The following is a 26,380-nucleotide window of genomic DNA, read 5'->3' as shown; positions in this document are numbered from 1 at the left end:
CAAACAAGGATGGAGGGCTGGAAACAACTGGCTAGAATAAATGCTTTTCTTAAAGGGAAACTTGTTAGCTATGGAAACCACACTTTCTCACTGTAGAAACAGAATAAAATAAAATAAAAATCATGCAGAATTCCTCACCCTCCTCCCCATCACCAATCCCTGCTAACACTGTGGTATATGTCCTCTTTGATTTCTGCCTGTGGGTATCTGTGTGTGTATCCACATACATACATCTACATATATACACACACACACATTTTTGTGCTTTCTATGCACTCATAATGTTTGTTTTTATAAAAATGGAATCAGACAGTACATGATATCTATATTGGAGCAAGTTACTAAACTTCTTGGGGTCTTGGTTTCCCTATCTGTGAAATGGAGCTAATAATACCTGTCTTACGGGGTTGCGAGAAGAATGAAGAGACATCACAGACTGGGGCACAGGAGATGTTCAACCGTGGCAGCTATTGTTATCACTGTAAGTGACAAATCATTTTTCTCTGCACAGTTCTGGGGATGTATGCTGTTAGTTTTAAGCTAGCCGACAATTTAGCAACCAAAGCTTCTCAATAGAAAAATAAGGTTGTACTATTCGGGAGGCAGAGGGACTACGATGACTGCCATCTCCTACCAATACCCACAAAGAGAAGCCCACCGGTGTCCCTATCTGAGGCTCAGCATCAAGATACATATGTGAGTCTCTTCCAGGGAGAACCTAAAGGCTTCTTCTTAGAGCACGTGCCTGGGTTGAAGTGTGCAGGGGGTGTCTGTGGTAGTGGGGTGGGGGGACCAGAGACACGTGCATAGGGAAGGGACCCGTGTCAGTGTGTGTGTATGAGTATGTGTGGAAGTAGGTGTCTATGACAGTATTACATGTTGGAGAGACTGGGACTCACTGTGTGAGTCTGTCTTAAGGAACATACGCCCCCTTTCTACCTTTTCCATTTATTGCCCTTCCCATCTTCCTCCACCTTCCTGGGCTGTGTGTCTTGTCTTCTTTCCCCTTCTCCCTCCCCCTACCTCCTCCTTCCTTTCAGAGCATCAGTGTCCTCCCCCATGCGGCCCCCAGTCCTTCATTCAAACAACAAACTACTAGGTAGCAAACACAGTCCTCTCCTCTGAGATATGTGGCAGAATGGAAAAACCAAGATAGTCGGTTTAGAAGCTGAAAAGGAAGCACCTAGTCTGAGCAGAGGAACAGTCCCTTATTTCTTAAGAGGTGGGAGAAAGGCACAGAGAACACCTACCTTGATAAGAAAGATACTCAGTGCTATGCATTGCCCTGGAGAGGGTGACTGATTTTTACTTGATGGCCCTGAGCTACAACTTGGTTGTACACATGGCTTCTTGGGATGAGAGTAAACCCAACACACTGAAATTACAAGTACTGCAGAATACCTTTAAGCTCCCAGGACAATTTGGCTACTTCGGTGAACCTTTTCAGTGATAGGAGTGCAAAATGGGCTGGAAGAACCCAGAAAAAATTATGACTAAACTGGATGCAATCTGAGCTGATGGTAAATATCCTAAATCGTCTATTCTTTTTTTTTTTTTATGATTATTTTTGAAGAAGAGAGGGGGAGGGGGACTGAGCGGGGGAGGGGCAGAGAGAGAATGGTGAGGGATACATAGGATCCAAAGCAGGTTCTGCGCTGACATCAGAGAGCCTGATGGGGGCTTGAACTCGCAAGCCATGAGATCATGACCTGGGCTGAAGTCAGATGCTCAACCAAGTGAGCCACCCAGGTGCCCCCTAAATCATCTGTTCTCAAGTGACAGGGCCCCCAGTGGGTCCCTTCCTCCTGAAGCTCTCAATTTCTAGCAGGCAGTACCTTCCCTTAAAAAAAATTTTTTTTTAAATATTTTATTCATTTCTGAGAGAGAGAGAGAGAGATAGCATGAGCAGGGGAGGGTCAGAGAGAGAGGGAGATACAGAATCTGAAGCAGGCTCCCGGCTCTAAGCTGGCTGTCAGCACAGAGCCCGATGCGGGGCTTGAACCCACGAATTGTGAGATCATGACCTTAGCCAAAGTCAGACGCTTAACCAACTGAGTCACCCAGGTGCCCCAGTACCTTTCCTATATATGTACAGGGCTCCCTTATCAATGTCTGCTGACTTGCGCTGTCTGGAGACAATGTCTTTAATAACATTACACTGGAGAAAGAAATTATTCAGGAGAAAAACAGATCCAAAATCAGTTACACAGACACTCTTTTTTGGTAATCTGTGGAGGACAGATAGTGACAACATATCTGCAGAAACACTCTGTGAGCACCTACCATGAGTCAGCTTTTCTACATCATGTCCTTTAATCTGCCGTATCATTTATCTTTACATATTATGTGTGGAACAACTTCATTTTGCAGATGAGGAAACAAAGTCTTAAGCCAAGCAAGTTGCCCAAGGTGGTAGAGCTGAGTCTAAAGCCGCCTTCCTTCCTTCCATTAAAACACATTTCCCGAAACAGTGAAACTCCCGTCAAAAAACTGCAGAGGGTTTTGAAGTCTGGCTTGTGCTCCCAAACCACAGCTGAAGGCGAGTCCTCCAGAATGTGCCAGGGTATGGCTGAGACTTGAAGACCCTGGGGACCTCCAATGTTCTCACCAGTCCCTGATCCATCTTGGGGGGAAAAAAACCACACCACTATTTGGTGCTGTGGTTTCTCCAAAGTGAGAAATGGGAAAAGTAATGATCTACCACCTCGAACTTTTAAGAATGCCATGACACAGATGAGAACAGTTTAGAAACAGAAGGGCCATGTAATTGCATGGTCTAAAACCCATGTCATTTTGAAGTTAATATTTGTAGTTTTGTAATCAGGTGCATTGCAAGTTATGGACCTAACATCTTCATCAGGGACGGGGGCAGTGGTGGCCTTACCAGCAGTAGTCCAGCAGATGTGGAGGCAGGACGGGGATGTACACGTGCTGCCAGAACATGGGGTACAGCATCGCGGCAGACCCGTGGATGCAGGCAGTCAGCTACAACAGAAGCAAATCAAAGAATCAGAGCTAAAAAATCACAGTGAGGGGGAACTCAGGTGGCTCAGTCTGTTAAGTATCCGACTTTGGCTCAGGTCATGATCTCATGGTTCTTGAGACTGGAGCCCCACATCAGGCTCCCTGCTGTCAGCGCAGAGCTTGCTTTGGATCCTCTGTCCCTCTCTCCCTCTGCCCCTTCCCCGCTCGTATTCTCCCCTCACCCCTAAAATATTTAAAAAAGAATTAAAGTAAAGTGATGCTGTCACTGGACTCGATCAATAAAATTAAATATACTTTTTGATATATTTAAAATTATAAGTTAACATAATCATGCAAATTTAAATTTAGTAAAAGCTTGCTTTTCAAAAGAAATCTACCCCCCCACCTTCCCTGCTTATGAGGCTAATGCACAATGACAGTAAAAATTTTAGAAAATGGAAGAAAAGGGATAAAAGTCTTCACCATCTGAAAAATAACTTGACATTTTGGGGTATTATATACACACTTTTATTTGCTTTTCTAATAAAATTAGGATTATTGTAAATACAGTATTCATTTGCCTTTTTTTTAAAGTTTATGTTTATTTGCTGGCATCTTCCCATATCTTCAAATATTCTTAGAAAACTTATCTTCTAATGACACTCAGTGAAATTTCCCATACTATATTTAACTACTCTCCCACCATTATGTTATATAATCATATCAATAGTTTTGTAAAAAGTTTATTTATTTGAGAGAGAGAAAAAGAGCATGAGCAGCAAAGGGGCAGAAAGAGGGAGACAGTAATCCCAAGCAGGCTCCATGCTGTTAGCGCAGAGCTGGAATCGGGGCTCAATCCCAGAACACGTGAGTTCATGACCTGAGCTGAATCAAGAGTCAGATGTTTAACAGACTGAGCCACTCAAGTGCCCCATGTCAATACTTTTTATAAATAGTTCCTAGATACAGGATTCAGAGACAAAGACTATAAATATTTTAAGGCACTTAATAACTATAAATATAATAAATGTATTAATGTAATAAATAAAGGGCGAAGGCTCTTGCACCCCCTGCCTCCCGCCAGCCATGTACTAGAATGTTCTCTCCATACTTCACCAGCACTAAGAACCGTAGTCAAGTTAGTAGCTTTGAAAGTGTATCTATCTGGATTTTCTTCTTATTCTTCTGATCACAACTAAGGCTTAACATCTTCTCACTGTTTCTTGGTGATATTTCTTAGGTAAATGGTCTGTTCACCTCCTTAGTCCACTAATGAGTATTAGTATTTTGAAAATGTAATTTACAAGCAAACACTGGATATACAAAGGATGCTAATCCTTTGTAACATTCCTGAAAATAATTTATCCTTCTGTAACTTCCTTTGCATTTTTGGGGGAAGAGAAGGCTTAAATAATTACACAGACAAATCTTTTCCTTCATGATGGTTTCTAATGCTGTTACACTAAGAAAGTCCTCCAAATTCTTCCCCAGTATTTAACTCTTTGATCCATCTGGAATTAATTTAGGTTTAAGGACAGAGGTGAGAATTTATTTTTTCCACATAGTTAATCAATTGCTCCAACACTGTTTATTGACTAATCCTTCCTCTCCCTCTTCTTTTGACGCATTCCTTCTTTTTCTTAAGAGCTAGACACATCATATCAGGATTTAATAGAATTTAAAATTAGGGACAAAGATATAACGGAATAAAATTGCTACAAAATTCAATATAGAAGGAAAAAACCCAACACCTTTGGAGATATGGCTATGAAGTGACAAAAGCCAACAACACATGTTTCTTTCTGCCTTTTTTCTTTAATGTTTCTTTGGTTTCTGGGAAGCCTGTTCCCATGAGGACTTTGCTTCTTTTGGAAGCTGTTAACTGGCCTTTGCTGACAGAAGGACATTTACGTGGAGAAAGAGTGACTTGCCAAGGCCCAGTTAAAAGAATCCCAGAGGTTAGTGTAACATGAACGGCTTTAAATTGGATATTCTGCTGATGTTTCACAGTTGTGAGAGCTGTGTATTAAATCCAGGACTGCTACTTTCTTACCCCCTCCTTTTCCCTCCAGACCCTGTTCTTTAAATCAGGTACATGTCATGAACAGGAGCTGATCCAGCAAGCTCTCAAGAGCTGTTCCCAGCGACTCTGCCAAGGCTTGTAGGTTTAATCCATCCCGTCTCAACCCATTTCAGTCGGAGTCCATATAAAGAAGGCTGTCACATTTTACATGACTAATCTCTTCAGGGTTAGGAGAGATGAAAAATCTTTGCTGGTGTTGTATGAGTGGAAAATGAACGAACTTCACTCCAACTGCAGCCTCAGGTCGGGCTGGAGGGTTACCCTGGCTTTGGGCCGCAGATCTTCCTGCCCATCCTTTTACTAGCTGCCAAAGTATTCATCATAAAATGCAGGTTCAGTCATGTAACGTTCTACTCGAAGTCTCTGGGGGCACGTCTGGAGCAGGCATGTCTCCACCAGCTTCCAGGCTACCTGTGGAACAGCATCTCCATGGTTTTTACTGCCTTCTACAAGTTTATACTTTGAATAAATCATTTCAGACTTAGAAGTTGCTATGTACTCCTTTCCTGGATATGTGCCCCTAGCAAACTCCTCCTCTTCTGGGTCTCTGCGAAAGCACTACTTTCCCTGCATGGCTCTCCTGGGCATAAGCCCCCATTATTAATGGGACTAGATCTGTCTGCATGTTTGTCCTCTTACTGTAAGGTACAGAAAGGCCACATCTCTCTTCATCCTCATGTTCTCAGTGGCACAGCATAGATGTAGGTGGGAGTTAATACTATTTAATTCCATAAATTAAAAAAAAAAAACAATTCCTACTTAAAATACATTCACAACATAAAGATAGTGGCCTGGCTTTTAACTACTGCACCAACCTTTCCATGAGTCTCACAGAGTGGGGTATCTGACTGGAATTCCAAAACAATAATGGCAAGCCTAGACATCCAAATATGCCACTTTTGGGAAATCGTGTCAATGGATTCATTCATTCATTCATTCGTTCAACAATAGGTCTATTCTATAACTCTACAACACATCAAATAAAGTAAAAGCACTTTAAAATCTATAAGGTGTCATACAAATATAAGATGTCCTCATCACATGAATTCATTTGTAATTCTCTTTGAAAGTCATTCAATAGATTGTTCCTGGTTGAGAGAGAACTTGATTCTCTGCCTCTCTTTAGCTTAAATTGGTTTGAGTCAAAAATCCTATTTCAAGCGATAAAGTGGCAGAAATCTTATCTCCAGACAATGTTCTTTTCATGTCTCCTTTTCCTAAAAAAAAAGAAAAAAAAAAACCCTAAAAGCTAAATGTCAAGATTTTAAAATTACCGCTCTCATAAAAATCAAACTTTTAAGGTATCTGATCATCATCTTCATTGGAAGTTTCCTGAAGGCCAAATCTTTGCAACTGAAATAAAATGCATTTACCCATTAAGAAAACAAACAAACAAGAGAACTGTTGGACTCTTTTCCAAAACAGTGAGTGGCAAAACAATGTATGCTGTTACTTAGGAATAGCGGTGAGTCAACCACAAGCGAAGTGTTAGAATTTATCTGAGCTTCATCAGAAATAACACTAAATCCCATAAATTATCATCAGCCACTTATTTTAAAAACACCTCTAAGGCCAACTCCATGTTTAAAAATAAGGCTCCTAAAAGCCTATGCTCATTCCTTACAGACTACAAAATTTTAAAGTAATGGAAGTATACAATTTGGATTATAGGCAACAAAGGGACATTGTGAATATTTAATTGAAGAGCAAGTTGAAGAAAATGATCCTATCAAAATCTCACTCAGTGGGAGAATAGAAAGATAGTATGTGTAAAATTTGCCCAAAGTCATTAGTCACAATGAATATTCATCAGAAGCCAATTATCAATCCCATTTAATGACACCCCAAAAGATTTTGCCCTGAAGCAGCTGAATAGTCTAAGACTCCAGACAAAACTAGACAAATTATACAGCCAACAGCCAGTCTAACCAGGACACAGATTGTAAAGCAAACCACTGGTGGGTTTCTGGACGCACTTTTCGTAAACTCTGTCCTCAATTAAAGGTGCACAAGGTCAGTTCTATCTTGAAGCTTTCTGTATGGCTCTGTTAGTTTCCTTTGAGGCAAAGGAAGAGAAAGAAAGAAGGCATGAGGGATAGGACGTGGAGACTGATCAACGACGTAGCTGGAAAATCACAAAGAGTGTATGTATGCACATACGTGTGCATGTGTGTATATAAGGATTCTTAATGGCGGCGTGGCAGTTTAACACGAAACAAAAGTAAGACGCTCCCCATTAAAAAAAAAAAAAAAAAAAGGAATCCCTACAGTATATGCGCCAGGTACCATGTTGGGGGTTTTAAGATACTGCAAAGTATTTAGAATTGTGCAAGTGTGTATACATATACACTCACCACCACATTTCACAGATACGGAAACAGCCTCTAAGGTGAAATAACTTGCCCAAAGCCACACAGCTCATAAGTGATGGAACTGGGACTCACATCCAGCCCTGTCAGATTATAATGGCCACTGTGTTTCCACAACGTGTAATTAAAAAAATTTTTGCGTGTCTATACACCGTGCTGAGGATCCTGAACTAGGTGAGATAATGTCCCTATCAGTATGGCCTAATTATGTACAAATACAACTGCCTTGCTGTTAGATGACCAAATCATCTAGGGTAAAATGCCAATTAACAGAAAATAATCATTTTTTAAAACAAACACAGATCTGAAAGTTTTCTGGGGGTTAGTTACACTTAACTAAAGTGTTATACTGTCTTCAGTCCACTGGGAATTCTACACAGTGGCATAATAATTTTTGGTCAAATGGAAAGGCTTATATCCCAATCTGGCAGACCTATTTGAAAGCCTGGCTTTCCATCAAGTTCCCTTTCATATACTTTCATGGAGCTTCCATTAACTCTTTTTGATCTGAGCAAGCTGCTTCCTCTCCTGGATCTCAATTTCACCTATATGGAAAATGAGAAGTTGGGACTCTGTAAACTCCATGCTCTCTTCCAGCTTTGACAATTTCTGACCTACAGGAACTGCCATCCTTTGACGTGAAGAATGTGCCCCCTTTGCCCCAGGTGACCTTCCTCAGCTATACTGACAAAGCATAAGTAAAACAAGGTCTGTCACAAAGCTTAGTCTTGTTTTTTCGTGTCTATAGTTATAGGGGTCCACCTGGAATCATGTGCTACCTCAGAACCACTGTAGCTTTCTCACCTGACTGTGGAGGGCAGGGCCTTGACCCCCAACACTCTGGATATCTCAGAGGTAGATGGGCTTAGGAGATCAGGGTCATGAAACTAAAGATGTAAGTTCCTCAAGGGCAGAGACCACATTGGACTTCCCTTCCTCATATCTTCCTATGCTGGACACAGAGCAGGTGCTGAGCAAATGCTGGGCAATGTTAGAATGCCTTCAGCCTAACATCATGAGGAATGGCAGGCAAGATTACCAGACACTTAACAAATTGTCATTGCTTAAAAGATCACAATTGAAGCTGCACGTCTCTATAAGGTATTGAGATTCCAAGTTTCAAGGGCTGACAGAGACAATCAGATCGTCACAGTCACTGTTCACAGCCTAGAACTCAGGGAAGATCAAAATGACCCCTGCTTCATCACAGGGTTAGTCAGAGTAGCATCTGGATTTCTCCTCCGAAGCCAAACACCAGGAAATTGATTAAAAAAAAAAAGAGAGAGAGTACAGAAAGAATACCAGATTTCTAACTTTAAAGATAGGTCATTTTTAAGTCCACTCATTTCAACCAAGAACTATCCAAAGTAGGTCAGTTGCAGAAAACATTGTGTTTTTAAAAAAATAGTTTATTGACAAGTTGGTTTCCATATAACACCCAGTGCTCATCCAAACAAGTGCCCTCCTCCATGCCAATCACCCCCCTTCTCCTCCCCTCCACTCCCATCTGCCCTCAGTTTGTTCTCGGCATTCAAGAGTCTCTCATGGTTTGCTTCCCTCCCTCTCCCCTACTATTTTTCCCCTTCTTCTCCCCCATGGTCCTCTGTTAAGTTCCTCCTAATCCTCCTATACGTGCAAACATATGGTAGCTGTCCTTCTCTGCCTGACTTATTTCGCTCAGCATAGTAGTTGTTAACTCTCTCAGTTTGAGAACTAGGTTCTTCTGTTTAATTTTAAGCCATCTTTGCAGTCATCAGGATATAAACGGTGCCATGAATCAAATAGCATTGTTGAATTTTTTTGGTTTTGATTTTTACTTATTCTCAAATAGAAAACCCACTACAAAATCAACAAAGTTTTTTTTGCAGACTATGAAATTTAATCTACTCAACCCTTCCAAGGGTATAAGAAAAACCTTTAATTATAAATGGTTCAGCTACGATCAAACTGTGTTTACTGTATTTAGTGAGGGAAGAGTTGGCTTTTAAGAAACTATTAAAGATGTTTTAACAGAAAGACAACTTATAAAGCCTCAGAAATCAAAGACCTTCAGCTGGTCTAGACAGATGCCAGACATGTGCGTGGAAGGAAGGAAAAGAGCAAAGAATGTCCTGCTTTTCTTAGATGCCAAAATGTAATGTTTTATTATTATTATTATTATTATTGTTATTATTTTGCAGGGGGTGGAGACAATCTTTCTTCCAGTAGTTTCTATTTTAGTTGGATGGAACTCATCCTACCTCTTGGTTCTCCACTATCCTCTGGGAAAAGGAAAGGAAAAAAAAAATCCAACACACCAACACGGAGTCCAGCAGAGTAACTTCCTCTAATGGCAAGATCATCCAGTCAAAAGGAAGCTTTCTCAGGCAATGCCCTGCTCAAGTACTTCTCTCTTCTCTCTCCCTCCCTCCCTCCTTTCTTTCTTTCTCTCTCTCTTTCTCTCTCTCTCTTTCTTTTTTTCTTAAAGCTATTTACTAGGTAAAGTAATTAGAGTAAGTTATTAGCCAGGGCAATGAGTTTTTGGGTCAAGATTTGACACTTCAAAATATCAAAGCAACTAAAACTGCCAGAGAAAAATTCTAGCTTCCAAAGCAGGGGCAGAAGCTATTGTATGGTAAACTATTATATCAATAGGCCCATAGCACCAAGAGTGAGGAAAGTGTGAGAGAAAAAGGCAAAGTTACATGGGGATTGATAATTCATTTAAACACAGGGACAGCAAGGTATTGTCTTCCATTCTGTGCCTGATGGACATTGCTAACTATGGCGTCAGGCCATGGCCTGGAGATTCCTCCAACCATGCTGCCATTGCCAATCGATCCAAGCTGGCACTCAAAATGAAATGTGCCACCTCAATTCTTGTGTAAGCGGATATTAACAGTTCTTAGGAAACATTCCTATGTTTAGCTAACTTACACTACTGCTCTAATAAAGGACCCCATTTTTTTCTAAAAAAGAAAGATGGCATAACTGAACGTGGAATCATGAGTACCTATCTCTAGGTATCCATTCATGAAGAGGAAACCTTCAGGTGGTAGGCATGGGGGCAGGGGCAGAGAGAATCACCCCTCTAGCATTTTTTCAGGCAAATCCAACCTTAGAAAGTACTAGGAAACTCAGACAAATTGAAGCTATACTATAGCCACCACCATGACCACTTCCTCTGTATTTACTACTGCCAAGCACTGTTCTAAGTGCTTCTATATATTCCTCTAATCTTCATAACACCCCTGTAAGGTGGGTAGCACTAGTGTCCCCACTTTACAGATGAGGAAAGTGAGGTGACTACATATTTAAGGACACTGTGCAAGGTCACAGAGCCAGTGCCAGAGACAGGATACGAACTTAGGGAGTCTAGCTCTGGAGTCCATGCTCTTAGCTCACAGGAGACTGCCTCTGTGCTAGGATCTGTATTAATCTGACAATTACTGAGAATCCACTATGTGTACAAGCCATGCCCTCAAGCAATTCATAATAGAGAGAGAAAGATCAAAATGCAAACAATCAGCTTCAACACAAAGGCATTATGAAAGAGGCGCTATAATAGAGGTTCAAGGGTGTTAGCCTATGAAGAAGGAATCATTAATTCTGCCTGGGGCAAGAATCAGGCCTGCTTCCCAGAGAGAGAAAGAGAGAGAGAGGAGAGAGAGAGGGAGAGAGAGAGGGAGGGAGGGATGGATCAGAGAGCCTGGAAGGATGAAGACAGGAAGCTGCTAGTCCTCTTCCTGTGAGCCTGGTCATGTGATAACACTGGGTCAAGCAAACAAAACAACACTTGAGGCCACTCAATCTCTATGTAGTCATGACTGTGGAGACTTGGAACAAGAAATGACAATTTAGTCAATGACTAAGTGACTAATGAGAAGTGGGTGGATATGGAAAACCTCATGAGTTGCCATGACTATCCTCTGTTGCCTAGACTCATTCAACATCTACTATCACCATTTATATGAATTAAATCTTCACAACACTTCCAGGATCTTTACAGCCCTCTTTATTTCTAAAAGTCAAATCAGGGGTTGCTACCCTTTGGAGCCCACTTACTTCTGCTGACGAGGCAGTATGTACCCAGCACTGGGCAATGTGCTTTCATATCTATAACCACTGAATTGTTTCAATAACCCTAAGGTGGGCATTAATAACGTCCCCATTTTTATTTCATTTTATTTTTTCAAAGTTATTTATTTATTTTGAGAGAGACAGAGAGAGCTCAGCGTGGGGCAAGGGCAGAGACAGGAAGAGAGAGGGAGGATCCCAAGCAGGCTCTGCCCATGTGGTCAGTGCACAGAGCCTGATATGGGGCTCAAACCCAGAAAACCATGAGATCGTGACCTGAGCCAAGATCAAGAGTTGGACACTCAACTGAATGAGCCACCCAGGTGCCCCAATACTATCCCCATTTTAAAAGAAAAGGATGGAAAGATTCAGAAAAATCAAGTAAGTTGCCTGAGACCAGATGGCTAGGCAGGATGAAGTATACAGGTAGGAACTGAACACCACTGTGACTTGAAGTCTGGTACTCTCTCATCCAGCCTGCTGTCCTTTTTCTCGGGAAAAGATCACCAGCACGCTGGCTGATTCATCTAGCTGGCAGACTACATTGCTATTGAGACAGCAAAAGAGAAAAAATGTGAGTTTTCATAAGATCTGTAGCAACCCAACAGCACAGCTTAATCTCACCTCAGGCTCTAGCACAAAATGACCACACTTTCAGCCTACAAATACCACAGGAAATCATGACTCGTTGCTCTTGATGACTTAGCACCTAGTAGGTGTTCAAACTTCTTTAACAACCTTAATATGACATCTGCCAACATGGGTGCCATTTAGGGCTTTTCCAGTGTATTAAGATATTGGTGACTTGAATATATGACCCATTCGTGCTTTTTGGTAGAGATTTGATTCACAAGAGAAATAAAAAATAAGCTATAATCAATCCTATAACCTAAAGAATATACTATTTCATAAACTGACCACACCACTAAAATAATAAATAAAATTCTCTGCTGTGCTCTCAATGCAATGGCTGAAAAGAAGTTATCACCTCTCTAGGTCTCTTTATACACATGCACCCCAAATGATAACTGTGGAATTCATCAGCAACCAACACTACTGACAGCTTAAATAGATTATACTTAGCTCTGTCCTCTCCTAGACTAGCTAGTGCCAAAATCAAAGCTCTCCTAAAGAGAAACATGGAAACAGAATTTTTTAGAGCTAGTCTGTACTCATGTCTTCTAAACAAATTTAATCGGCCTCTATTATGTAGTCTCAAAATGAAAATTAGTCTAATGAGGCAAAATAACAGTAATCAAAGAAAAAATATTGTTTTGTCTTAGAGAAGAGCTTGTTTACTGTTTCTGAATCTGGCTGTGTATCAATCATTTCAGGAACCTGAAAAAAATAGACTTTTTGTGATTTTCATGCTAGACCTTGTGAACCAGAATGTCTGGGGATGGTGGCCAAAACATTGAATTTTTAGCAAGTACTCTGGGTCATCCTAACACAAATAGCCCATAGCTGAGCATTTGGGAATCACTAACAATCTGAATCCTGTGTCTCGTCTAAAGCAGGTGGCTTGACACTTATTGAAGCAATGGGAGCAGAAGCAGGAGAGGCAGAGCAAGAACTAGGTAGGGATTCCAGGGCTGGTTGAATCACAGCAATTTTTTTCTTTTAATGTTTACTTATTTTTGAGAAAGAGAGAGCGAGCGTGAGCTGGGGAGGGGCAGAGAGAGAGAGGGAGACAGAGAATCTGAAGCAGGCTCCAGGCTCTGAGCGGTCAGCACAGAACCCGATGTGGGGCTCAAACTCACAGACCGTGAGATCATGATCTGAGCCAAAGTCAGACGCTTAACTGACTGAACCACCCAGGTGCCCTGAAATCACAGCAATGTTTAAAGTGTCACAAATTAAACTGTTGATACTCTCTTTATCACGTAGCCTTTATAACATCTTCAGGTTCTTCTAGTTACAGCTCAACATGAACAGGAGAAAACCGACTCACATATAATTAAATGAAGAATACAGTTCAAAAAGCAGCTAATTGTATTTACGTTTCCAAACCAGAGAAAAACCCACATAAATAAAACATACCAATCTTTTCTTCCTTACTTCCTGCCCATGGATGTTCCTTTCATTTCTTTCTAAGTTTTTAATATTCTCTGAGCCACAATAAAATTTTATGTGATGAAGATTAGACAGGCTATGCTGTTTGAGAGTTTGGCTGCAGAGTCTGTATTTCACGCCACTTCATTACATTTTCTTAAGGATTTCCCTCTTCACCAAGAGGATTAGTTTTCTTCTCACTTCTTTGAATACTCTTCTTAGGTTGTTAGTGTGAACTAGGTTAATCTCTCTTTTTTTAACATATAAAAGATGAACAAACAAAATGTTCGATTTATTTTATTTTTTAAATAGAACACTAAATTTAGTCTTAGAATTCTCTGTTTGGTAAGTTTCCAGTTACAAGGTCTTGGCTTCCCTTGAGCACAGTTTGAAACAAAATAATGCAGTTTGTTCCTACGCTGGAACATGCAGAGCGGAGCGCGCAGGCAGAGAGGGCCTGGCTCCTGTCCAGTACTTCCAACCTTCTTAAACTGCACACTCTCCTCTCTGCTTCCAGAGCTGCAGATAGGCAAACAGGATTAGGTATTTCTAGTCCAGGAGAGCGAGGAAAGCTTTACACACATCATTCGGGTACCCGTCCCCTGACATGGGCTGGCCGAGTCAGAAACAGGCAGAGTTCATCAGGAAAGGAGCGAAAATGAAGCCGAATCTGAAACACAGCCTCATGCACAAAGCGGCCCTCTTAGGCAACACGACCAGGTGGCACTAAGATAAACGGATGCTGTTAGTGGGAGTGGCTTGGACCGGACTGGGGTGAGGATAGGAAGATGCCCATCCCTGCACACCTCCAACACTCAGTATCGCCCACGTCCCCCGCCACTGTACTTAGGAAGAAACTGACAGGGAGAAGCTATCTGGGGGGTTTTCTTCCCTAAATGAGGTGCTATCAGAAAAGTAACCACTCTTTCCATAGTTGTGAGTACTACACGAATAATTGGATGTGTAGGCTCAATTAGTTAGGTGATGGTCTTATCACTAAACTGTGCTTCCTTCCTCAGAACTTATTTTAAAAAACTGATCAATTACTTAAAACAAATAAATACTTTCCTTTGGAAAGTAAAATACGCCTTTGTCATCATTTACTGGATATTCTCGGTTTACAAAACTTCGTGCACCACTCCGAAATTACATTAGGAGCGATTAGGGCCAAGATGCCCAGGGGATGGCAGAAAGTGCAGTAATAGCGGCCTGAAGCCACAGTGAGTTGGGGAAGATATGGCCCAGGGACCCACTAAGGCTGTGCTCGTGGCAGGGGTGAGGCTGGTGGACGGGTGAATCTGACAGCCCGCAGACACAGTGGGCTGAATATGAGCAGTGCTCATGGGCGAGGGGGTCAGTTTGAAATTCGTGTATTGGCCTTCTTTTTCCCTGGTGCCACGTGGTGCCAGGCACAGATCAAGTGCTCATGAAATCGGAAATAAAAAGTTCTGAATGTGCATTCAAAGGCAACAGGTTTCCATCCTGTCTCTGGTCATCTTAGACGTCTAAGACACTGCAACTTGCCCAGGGCCAGATGTTCTCATCTGCGAAGGGAGAAAGTGACCAACTAGCTCCTAAGGGTCACTGAAAAAGCTAATGAACACATACATAAAGGATTAGCACAGTGCCTGGCACATCGTAGGTGGTTCAAAAATGTTAACTTAGAAGAATTTTAACAGGGTGTGAGGGAGAACTGGAGACCTCCCTTATAAAACACAGGGGTATAAATCTAAATGAGGGCGTTCCACACATTTAGTCCACCGATGCGGTCAACACGCCTCTTTGGCAGTCTTAGAACTATTTACAAGCTACACAAGGAGTTCCTCTAATTACTATACAATCAGGGACTTATTTTTTTACCCAAACCAGTACTACCCAGGCTCCATCAGCTACCTTATCCTCCCGATTTGGCTCAGACTATCTCTTTGGCTCTCTAGGAGAATTCTCAGGTTCCCTCAGTGGGAGGATATTTTGACAATGCACCTCTGGCTCCTTTGTCAGTTCCCACACTAGGGTTCTGACAATAGCTTGATGAGACACCCAACAAACATACGTGATCCCCAAAGGTAAGCACTTTGAAGGGGTTATGATTCATTTGCATGTGTAACCTCTGTCTGGTTCTCCCTTTCCGGAAGCCCCACTGCATGGTAATGACCTATCTGTAGGTCCCTCTCTCCCATCTAGGACCTAACCTTGCTCAGTTTACTCCATCTCTCTGAGTGGATGAACCACTCTGTAAAATGGGGATAATACTGATCTTCTAGGACTCTCTCGGAATTACAGGACACCATCTCCATAAAGGTCTTGTCTTCAACCGACCTGCTATCCATAAGAGTTACCAAAAAAAAGCAACAGGAGTTAAAGTCAGATATAAAACTCTGGAAGAAAAATGGGGCCTTTGTGCCAGAAGAGATCACACTGAAGTGTTTACATTAGAGAACAAGATTTAGGTAAGCCTTCCCTATTTATCATTTATAAAGGAAAACAATCAATATACATTAACTGAGCAAAGAGAACAAAAACTCACACATTTTTCTTATACAGAATATCCCATTATTGACCGAGAAAAGCCTGAAATGAATATTACTTGACTCTGAACTAAATATAGCTGGGCTCATCTCTATTGACACAGTCATCTATACAGAAGATGGCACTCTGGAGTGTGCGACAGCTTTCATTGTTCAGGTGCTTGATGGTCCCGAGGAGGATCAAGCCTGCATCTTCTCGAACAAAATTGAGAAAAATGCGGCTTGCCGAGGTATGACAGGCCTCATCTTGGTTTGTCAAGAGGGCGGTCATAAACCACAGGCTATTGGGGCACCTGGGGCTCAGTTGGTAAAGAATCCCTTTGGCTCAGGTCATGTCACAGTTCGTGGGTTTGAACCCTGTGTTGGGCTCTGTGCTTACAGCTCGGAGCCTTGAGCTTGCTTCAGATTCTCTCTCCCTCTCTCTCTCTCTCTGTCTCTCTCTCTCTCTCTCTCTCTGCCCCTCCCCTGCTCACGCTTTGTGTCTTTCTCTCAAAAATAAATAAACATTAAAAAAAAAAAGCCGCTGCCTCAGGCTCTTAAAAATAACCTTTGCATTCTCCGTGTCATTGGACAGACAATAAAAAGCCACTACTAAGGAAATAAAAGGCAACAATTAAAAAACTTTAGGGGCGCCTGGCCCGCTCAGTTGGAAGAGCAGGCAACTCTTGGTCTCAGGGTCATGAGTTCAAGCCCCACGTTGAGCACAGAGATTACTTAAATAAATAAAACTTTAAAAAAACACTTTAAATTCTGAAGTTGTAGAAGCACAAAGGCTTGGATAAAACTGAAGTCTGCTCAGTTACTTTATCCCTAGAGAAATTACTCATCAGGATGCCCCTGACCCCATGTGAGATATAAGGAGAACTGCCCCCTTCTTCCTAAAGAGGTTTCTACCATCAACTAGTAAAATGCAGATGTTATTTAAAAATCAACAGTTAAAAAAAAAGTTTAAGTCAAAATGATACATGTACACATGTATCCTTAATTCCTAGTATTCACATTCAACACGGTATTTATCTCCTATTTCTAAATAACAATTTCCTAATTTTAAATTTTAAATAGTATTTCACTTCCCATTTTAGATATTACTAACTTCTTATAAATATATATATACGTACTATAGGCCAGACTCTATTCTAAGGACTTTGTAAGTACTAATTCAATTTTACTTGACATGAGGTCATTGGTGCCGTGAACAAAAGTAGTTTCAGTGGAAAGGACGGGGCTAAATCCTAACAGCAGACTGGGGAGAGGGGAGGGGAAGAGTTAAACAGTTAATAGAAATAACTCTCAAGGAATTTTGTTCTAAAAGAGAGAATAAAAATGGGATAATGGGGATTTGAAAGCTTTGTTTTGAGTTTGGGGAGCTATTACAGCATATTAGCAAGCTCCTAAGAATGGCCAGTAGAGAAGAAAACAGAGACACATTAGAGAGGAGCTCAAGGTTGTTGGAATTCCCTGAAGGTAGCAAGAAGGAAACTGTAGCATCACCTTCTGAATAAGGCATTCTCTGACCATCGACCTAAAAATGCAACACCTGCCATCTTACTTCCCCTTCAGTCTCCTTTTTCCTTTTATTATACGCCTTAGTACTAATCACTGTCTTCCACACTGTATATTTAACTTACTTAGTTTACTGAAAGAAGGTCTACCTACTAGAATATAAGCTTTGTGAGGACAGGGATTTTTGCCTGTTGTATCCCCAGTGCCTTAAAACAGTGCCATGAAAAATACTAGTTGAATGAAGTCAGTGGATCAGCAGAGAGGTGAGCCCTCAAGAGAACTGATGGTGTAGCCACACAGAGGAGGCAGAGTGGAGGAACCGAGACCTTAGGAGGTCGTCAGGTATGGTAGGGGCTTCCATTAGATACGTCTGGAATGTCAGGTGAGAACTCATTTCCCCTGATGCTGTTGCACCATCTTCTGGGTTCTAGAACTGCCACTGCCAAATCTCATGCAAGTTTAATTCCTGACCTTTGTAGAAGAACTGCTTTGTCTCTATCTCTGTGTTGTAACGTTTCAAGATGAAGGAGCTTGGTCTCTTCTTTTTCAATTTTTCAAAAATTCTGAAATATATATACATATAAAAGTACGTATATAATCAACTTAAAAAACTTTTTTTTAACAATTATTCACTTTTGAAAGACAGAGACATGGTGTGAGGGGGGGAGGGGCAGAGAGACGGAGACACATAATCCAAAGCAGGCTCGACTCCCAGCTGTCAGCACAGAGCCCAATGCAGGGCTCAAACCCATGAAGTGTGAGGTCATGACCTGAGCCAAAGTCAGATGCTTAACTAACTGAGCCACTCAGGTGTCCCCATATAATCAACTTTTAAAAGAACAAAAACATAAGAATCCAAAATCCAGCACCCTAACTTCATGGTTGGCAAACTACAGCCTGAAGGCCAAGTCTGACCTGCCTGTTTTTGTAAATAAAATTCTGCTGGAACACAAGTACGCCTACTAGTTTATGGAATGTAAACTATAAGGCTGTAGTCCAGTAATTACAAGACTGTTTGGATTACAAAGCCATATTTACTATTGGACTCTTTACAGAATAGTTTGCTGACTCCCTAACCAAGCTCAAGACAGAAAATAATACTTTTGATGTCCCTGGTATGCCTCTTTCTGACTATAATATTTTCACTCCCTTTGAGGAAACTACCTAAATTTTGTGTTAATCATTTCTTCTTCCCCCGTGCAGTTTGTATGTATCCCTAATATCCCATTTAATTTTTCTTACTTGAATTTTATGGGAATGAAATCAAACTGTATATTCTTCAGTAGCTTCTTTCACTCAAAAGTCTGTATTAGCGACCTAATCATGTTGGTAGTTTAGTTCTTTTTCACTGATACAGTACTCCATTAGGATTATGCCAGAATTTATCAGTTCTCTGTTGGTAGTCACACAGCCTCTGTCCAGGTTTAAAAAACAAAAGGAAAAAGCCCCAATGCTGCTATGAACATACTTGTACATATATCCCACTATAAATGACCAATGAGTGTGTATAGGTAGGTGTATCGGAGTGTGCGCGCACGTGCGTGCGCACACACACGCGTGCACAAACACACGCGCGCTCGCACACACACACACAAACGCACACAATTCTACCCAGGGATGGAATTGCACAAATAGTTGGGCCACATACTTTTCAGAGTAGTTCATGAATTCCCCCAATGCATATTCAATAGGACACTCGACTTACCAGACATCATATTTCGCAAACCTAGTATTTTAATCCTTGTAGTTTTAATTTGCTTGTCTATGATGACAAGGTAGTTGAGCATCTTTCCATGTATTTTATTAGCCATTTTCTTCTGTGAAATGCCTATCTGTGCTTTTGGCCAATGTTTCTATTGACAGACTTGTCTTCTGCATTTTAAGTGCAGCAGTTCTTTATATATTTCAGAGGTTACTCCTCTGTCAGTTTTATACATGGCAAAGCTCTCAACTCCAGCTTGTGCTGTGTCTTTTCATTCTCTGAACCCTATTTTTTAATGTACAAATGTTCACAATTTTAATCTTTTCCTTTATACAATGAATATGTTTGATCATTTGGTTAAGTTTTTCCCTACTCCAAGATCACAGATATTATTTTATTTTGTCTTCTAAAAGTTTTAAAACTTCGCTTTTCACATTGAAGTCCTCGATGCATTCAAGATTCAGTTTTGCATAGGGTGTAAGATAGAAATTGTCTCCTTTTTCTTCACTGTGTAGATTATCAATTATTGAAAACTCCATCCATTCCCCCAGATCTTACAGCACCGCGTCTGTTGTATATAAAGAGTCACACACACGTGGCCTGTTTCTCAATGTCTGTCCTGTCCCAGCAAGACTATTTGGGTATTCCTGTGCCATTACTAGCATCTTAATTACCACAGCTCTATAAAAAAATTTTGGTATCTGGTAAAGCAAGCTTCCACGACCCATTCTTTTCCTTCAAGCATGTCTTGGCTCTTCCTTGGACTTTTCTGCATTAATTTTAGAATCAGTTTGCCAAGTGCTATGTAAAATCCTAATGGGATTTTGAATGGAACTGTATGCAATCTACGGATCGTTTTAGAGTGGAACGGCATCTTAAATACACTGTCTTCCTATTCATGAACTTATCAAGCTTCCTCTCGGTCTACTGGTGACCCTATGAATTTTCCCTTTTAATATGTTAATGTGGTAAGCTATAGGAACAGATTTTTCTAATATTATCAACCTTACATTTCTGGAATAAACCCAACTTAGTGATTATGAATTATATTTTTTATACATTTGCTACCATTTTCTTTAAACCTATTATGTTTATGAGTGAGACTGGCTGATAAACTTTCTTGTAATGTCTCCTTGTGTGGCTGAATGTCAAGGCTAGGCAATTATCACAAGAAAAGGTGGAGCATATTCCCTCTTTTTTCTAGATCAAGAAGTTTGTCTAAGACTGCAGTGATCTGTTCCTTGAGATGTTTGATAAAACATACCTATAAATCCATCTGAGTGGTTCAGAAAAAAAGAAATTATATACTGACTCAATTTCTATAAATTAAATGACCTATTCAATTTTTCTTTCTTGATTCAATTTTGGTAAATTATGTTTTATTGTCCATTTCACCTTTGGTTTTAAATATGGGCATAACACTGATAATAATATTTTATTTTTAAAAATTTCAGCCTCATCTACTCTTTGTGCTCATTGATTCTTTAATTCATTTTAGTTTTGGGAAAGAACAGAAATAGTTTTGTGTGTTTAATCTATCATATTTATCTAAAAAAAATCACACAGAAGGTACATTCTTTCTTATCTATAAAACGGAGGCAATACCAGAACCTACCACACACTCTTATAGTGAGGATTAAATGAGGTAATAAACACAAAGTGCTTAGCACAGTGCCTGGCGCATATTAGGAGCTCAAAAATATAATTACAGGGAATTTAAGTTACATCAATATGATGTCCTTATTTTGTTCTACTGAAATTTAATACTCCAATATAACAGTAACTGGTTATGGACTACACTTTTTTTTTTTTTTAACATTTATTTACTTTTGAGAGAAATACAGACAGATAAACAGAGCACGCGATGGGGCGAGGGCCAGAGAGAGAGGGAGGCAGAATCTGAAGCAGGTTCCAGGCTCTGAGTTGTCAGCACAGAGCCTGACATGGGGCTCAAACTCATGAACTGTGAGATCATGACCTGAGCTGAAGTTCAAAGCTTCATCAACTGAGTCACCCAGGTGCCTTGGGTGTGTCTAATGTTTCTTTATTTTTCAGGGAGCAGGGGAGGGGCATAGAAAGAGGGAGACAGAGAATCTCAAGTAGGGTCTGCATTGCCAGCGCAGAGGCCAACACGGGGCTCAAATGAATGAACTACGAGATCATGATCTGAGCCAAAATTAAGAATCAGACGCCAAACCGACTAAGCCACCCAGGCACCCCTGGTAACTAGGCTCTTTCAATTGTACTTCTATTCTTCTTTTTTTTTAAGTTTTATATATTTACTTAATTTGTATACCCAACATGGGGCTCGAACCCATGACCCCGAGAGCAACAGTCACACGCTCCTCCAACTGACCCAGACAGGTGCTCCCCAACTCTACTTCTATTCTAACTGGCCTCATCAAGACACAGCGGCCATCCTCTAGTTCTGAAACTCAGTCTGGGTTTTCAGGCCCTAAGATTATGAGCTGCACTCTTAGTTTAAAATTAAATGCAAAACAAAGTAAGAGGTCTACTCTGGGATGTTTTCCCCTTGAGGGCAAGGGCCATGCTTTTATCACCGAGTATATGCTATGAGCCTGGCACAATGAAAAAACTGTGAGTTCTTGACAAGAAAACAACACCAAAGAAATTATAAAATAATGAAATTATGATGAAAATCATAAAGAAAACTCTAATGGCCTCACAAGGTTTTCATTATTAGGTGTCTTATAGTCGTATGTAAACACTCAACTGATTTTATCCATAGACCCTTCATTAGGGAGACTCTCACTATAAGAAGGTCTTTCTACCCTCTCTAACAGAGAGGTACCTGTTCGGCATTCCACTCCCAGTCAATTTCTGTATGTAAGTTTAACCTCAAAAGAAAAATAATACTATAAACAGATATTGAACTTCAGTTAATAATATACACGCTCAGTAATTTAGGGGGATGTATACCGATGTCTGTGATTTACTTTAAAATGCATTAGAAAATACGATGGATTGATGAATAGCATGTGGGATGGGTAGGTAAATAAATACGAGCCAAAGCAAACACAGTCAAGTGTTAATGGCAAAATCTAGATGGAATTATATGGGTGTTTACTGTAAAATGATTTCTACCTTCCGTGTTTGAGAATTTTCCTTATGAAATATAGGGAACGATACAAACTCCTAGACTTGGCAAGTTAAAAAAAAACTAAAATAAAAAGAACATGAAAAAATGTTTATATTATACATATAGCAAAAGTTATTACAATATAAAAGACTCCATTCCAATCTACTGAAAAAACGAAGAACAGGAGTTCTGTAAGATAAATGGGAAAAGACATTAACAAAATATAAATAGGAAGTAAATCCATAGAAAATCTTCAGTCACCTATAACTAAAGAAAAATAAAGCAAACCTGCAATACCATTTTCCAGCTATTTTATTAGCAAAATTAATACCCATATGCACGCATGCACACGCAATTCTTGCAAGGCTGCAGCAGAAATGGTAACTCATATGTATACAGCTGGCAGCATTCAGTATAAACAAGCACAGCCTGTTTGGGAAGTGGTCTGGCAGTCCCTAAGTTACAGTGCTCATCCAGTCCTTTGACTTGATGGTCCTAACTCATTCAAACATGAGCTGCATCCGTCCAAAGCAGCCACAAGATGTTCACTGCAGTATTATCTACTCAAGGATTAAACTATGAGCCACCTAAACGGCCATCGGGAGAAGAAAGATTTCGTGAATGGTGACACATCAATACAATGGAATAGGATCTAGACATGAAAAGAAAATGACAATGACGGAAGCTTATGTGAAAATATGCAAAGTGTTCATGACACGACCAAATGGAAAACTACTTATACTTGATTGTGAAGCTATAAGAATAAATGAAACACGCACTGGCACTGTAAAGAAACATGAATAATTAATGAAAATGACATGTTGTGGGGATTGTGGCTGATTTCTTTTTCTAAAATTGTCTTTAATCCTTCCAATACATCTTTCAATTACAACAATTAAAAAACCCATCTCAAGACTCTACTCACGGTGCTGAGTTTGCTGCAGATGATGAGAATCCGGCGTTCATACAGCATACTGGCATACAGATGTAACATGTTGTTTACATCCACAGCCACAAAATATTCTGTCAGATTTCTCTAGGAGAAACAAGAAGGGGAGATCATGGCTTATTTTGTTTGTTCTTACTACAGGCGGTATCTAAAAAAGTATGAGAAGCAGAAAATCATCAGAAAGTATACTCTCCTCTGCCCCTATCCTATTCTTTCCACCGGGGAGACTGAATCCCACTCGTGTGTAAAATCATGAAATGCAAAGTTGGAAGAGACTAGAGATGCAGCACTTCTGTGTGGGGATTACAGTTTACGTGAGGTCACGGGCAGCACTGCATCCCATTTCTTATCAGTTCCAAAGGGTGAGCAGGACAGGAAGTCTGCAATCTCACGAATTAGGAAACCGAGGCTCAGGGAGGGATGCCAAGATCAGAGTCTCATGAGCAATAAAGACAGGACTGCAGCTCAGATCTTCTGACTCCAGATCCTAAGACTTTCCCACTGCACCGCACCATACGTGTAGGCAAGAGAAAGTACCCAAGGACCAAAAGGCTTCTGGCACAGAGCCCGTTTCTGTCCAACAGATCCCACCCGCAAAGGCTGGGCACGCTCCTCTCTTGTCATCACCGCTGGCATCCCCTCCTCCACAGTTTACACTCTCTGAAAGGACTCGGCAGGAATTAGAGCAATTTCAAAGATTTACAATTTCCAGGTATTTCACTCAAAAGGAAAAAAAAATTGCAGACAAGCAGCAGCAAGTGGTGACAAAGCAGTGTTTTAACCAGCTTTTGTCTGGAGCCGGGACTTCATGTCTTTAATTAGTACTATGGATTGGCACTCTTTAGGTTTCAGAAAAAATATAATGTGTTTCTTTTCTGCAACCCTTTCTATACCCACCTGACTTTAATAATACACATGAATATGTTAATTTCCTCAGTGTTACAGGTTTTCAATGCCACACAATATAATCCTCTGAAACTGAAGGGGGTCAGGGAGAGAAGAACACGGCTGCCAAGGGGTTGCAGTGTATAATGATGAAAGAGTTGTAACCCATAAATTCAAGAAAACCAGGTGGGTTTTACATGCAAAATAGCATAAAGTGCTTTTCAACAATATTATGGGTTGGGAATAAGAATGGGCACTTATCTTATGATTTATTGCTGTTTGGTTGGAATACCAGGTTAACCAGTGACCTTTATAAAGAGCGAGTGAATGAATAGTTCCATATACTGACTACCTACCAAGTACCAGGTACTATATTAGGGACTTCGTGCACGTGATCTTAAACAGTTTCTACAAAACTCCAGTGAGGCATTCTCCCCTCCCCCCCCCCAATATCTAAAGTAAGTCTGAGAGAGATTCAGTAACTGGTGGAGTCAGAATTTGGACCCCGATCCAACTCCAGAGCCCATATACTTTCCCTTATGTTACGCTGACCCACTGGAACATTTTTAAACATCTACAAGACACAAAGCTTTACATGCATTATTTCATTTGATCTTGAAACCACCCTTTGAACAGGTATTATCATCTCTACATACAGATAAGAAAACAGAGGCAACAGAGAAAATGAATATGACACTAGGTACATATTCGGTCTTGGGTGAGTTAGTCTCTAAGCCTGTGCTCTTTGTTTATATCCCTGAAAATTGTAGGTGCAAGCTGTTTTCAGGAAAGAAAGCACAGTACAGGAACAAAGCAGGACCAAAACAGGCCTGCTGAAAGAGAAGCACTGTTGTTGTTAAGAACTGTTATCCCATTTAGGGACCAATCCTCATGTGCTAAACAACTGGTACTTTGCCTGTGTTCTCTCTGATCATTCCCAACAACGCTGAAAAAGGCATTATCATTTCCATTTTACAGATGTAGAAACTGAGGCTCAGGAGGGGTAAGTAGTCTGCCAAGGTCACCCAGCTAGAAAAGGCAGAGCCCAGTTTCAAAAGCAGGCCTTCTGAATCTGAAACCTTTGCTCTAACCACTACACTGACTTGCCTCTTAACAAACTTGAAAAACAAACCAGAACAAGAAATGCGCGGTCTGAATGAGTCAACAAGTGGATCTCTCGCCCGGTGGACTGAGGAGTGCTGAGCTAATGATGTCAGGGTGGGGTTTGTTCTGAAGACCGTGACATGGCAGAGCTATTCTCACAAACAAAAATACAAGGCCCTCAGCTGAGCATTTCAGTAAAATGCTTAACTGCTGATGAATTACATAAATTTTTCTTTTAGGAGAGGATGGAAGTAAAAAGAAAATAGAAATGAGGAGCTTAAAGAAGGCCAGAAAGCCCATTAGCACTTTTGACAGATCCAAAGATAACTCTGAAGCCACCAAAACGTGGCCTCAAGAGTCTGCCAAGAAGCTTCACGCTGGGTAGAAATATGTTACACAGCTTGCCGTCCAAATAAGGAGACACAGCGTCAGAAGACAAATCCTGCACCTTATTTTGGTGGGAGAAAAAAAAAATCATAAGGATACTTTTGTGGATGGGGAAGGAAGCTTTTCTGAAATAAAAACACCACTTGGTCAAGGCATAACCCCCAAGCCCAATCAGGTTCTGAGGGATTCAGGTGCTTGTTCCAAAAACTCTACACAGGTATGTTAAAAATATGTAACATTTAGCCAAATTCTCTCTAAACTGTCATGTACTTTTTTTGGTATTTCTCATCCCATCTGTGCTGATTACCAAGATATTTGTGTCTAAACAGAAGCTGTCTTTCTTATCTGCTTCCTCCCCTGCCTCTTTCCTTCTGGGAAGCCACCCGCCCAGGCGGGTGGGAGTGGGTGGGAGTGGCGACAGCCCCAGGAACGTCGCTCAGCCATGGGAGCACCTGTGGGGCACAGCGGGCCTTGGGAGCAGCTGTAGGGAACATTTACAGCTTCTATCACGCTTCATCTCTGAAGAAAACCCCTTGGAGAAAGGGGTCTTCTCCCCTGTCCCTTAAGGGATCCAGTGGCTCAAGCCCCACCAGTCCTCAATCTCTCAAACCTGCCATGGCTTTTCATACCCTCAGGCCTTTACTTATGTTGTTTCCTCCTCCTGGAGTGCTCTTCTCTTCCTTGAGGACACCCATTTA

At 40.9% G+C, this 26,380-nt stretch overlaps 1 protein-coding gene across 10 annotated transcripts in view; it reads right to left on the bottom strand.

Moving 5' to 3' along the window:
- Positions 1-26,380, bottom strand: part of DENND1A (DENN domain containing 1A) — a 500,247-nt gene that overhangs the window by 211,841 nt on the left and 262,026 nt on the right. For all 10 annotated transcript variants that reach the window (XM_039239000.1, XM_039238996.1, XM_039239002.1 and 7 more), the window contains 2 exons: positions 23,283-23,393; positions 2,885-2,985 (listed from right to left, as the gene is read on the bottom strand). In XM_039239000.1, coding sequence (XP_039094931.1) covers positions 2,885-2,985; positions 23,283-23,393 — 212 coding nt within the window. The remainder of the gene's footprint in view (positions 1-2,884; positions 2,986-23,282; positions 23,394-26,380) is intronic.

Source organism: Hyaena hyaena, unplaced genomic scaffold (assembly GCF_003009895.1).
Source record: "Hyaena hyaena isolate Hyena2069 unplaced genomic scaffold, ASM300989v1 scaffold_151, whole genome shotgun sequence".
Taxonomy (NCBI): domain Eukaryota; kingdom Metazoa; phylum Chordata; class Mammalia; order Carnivora; family Hyaenidae; genus Hyaena; species Hyaena hyaena.
The sequence above is the reverse complement of the archived record's forward strand: the minus strand, read 5'-3'. Positions and strand labels throughout refer to the sequence as shown.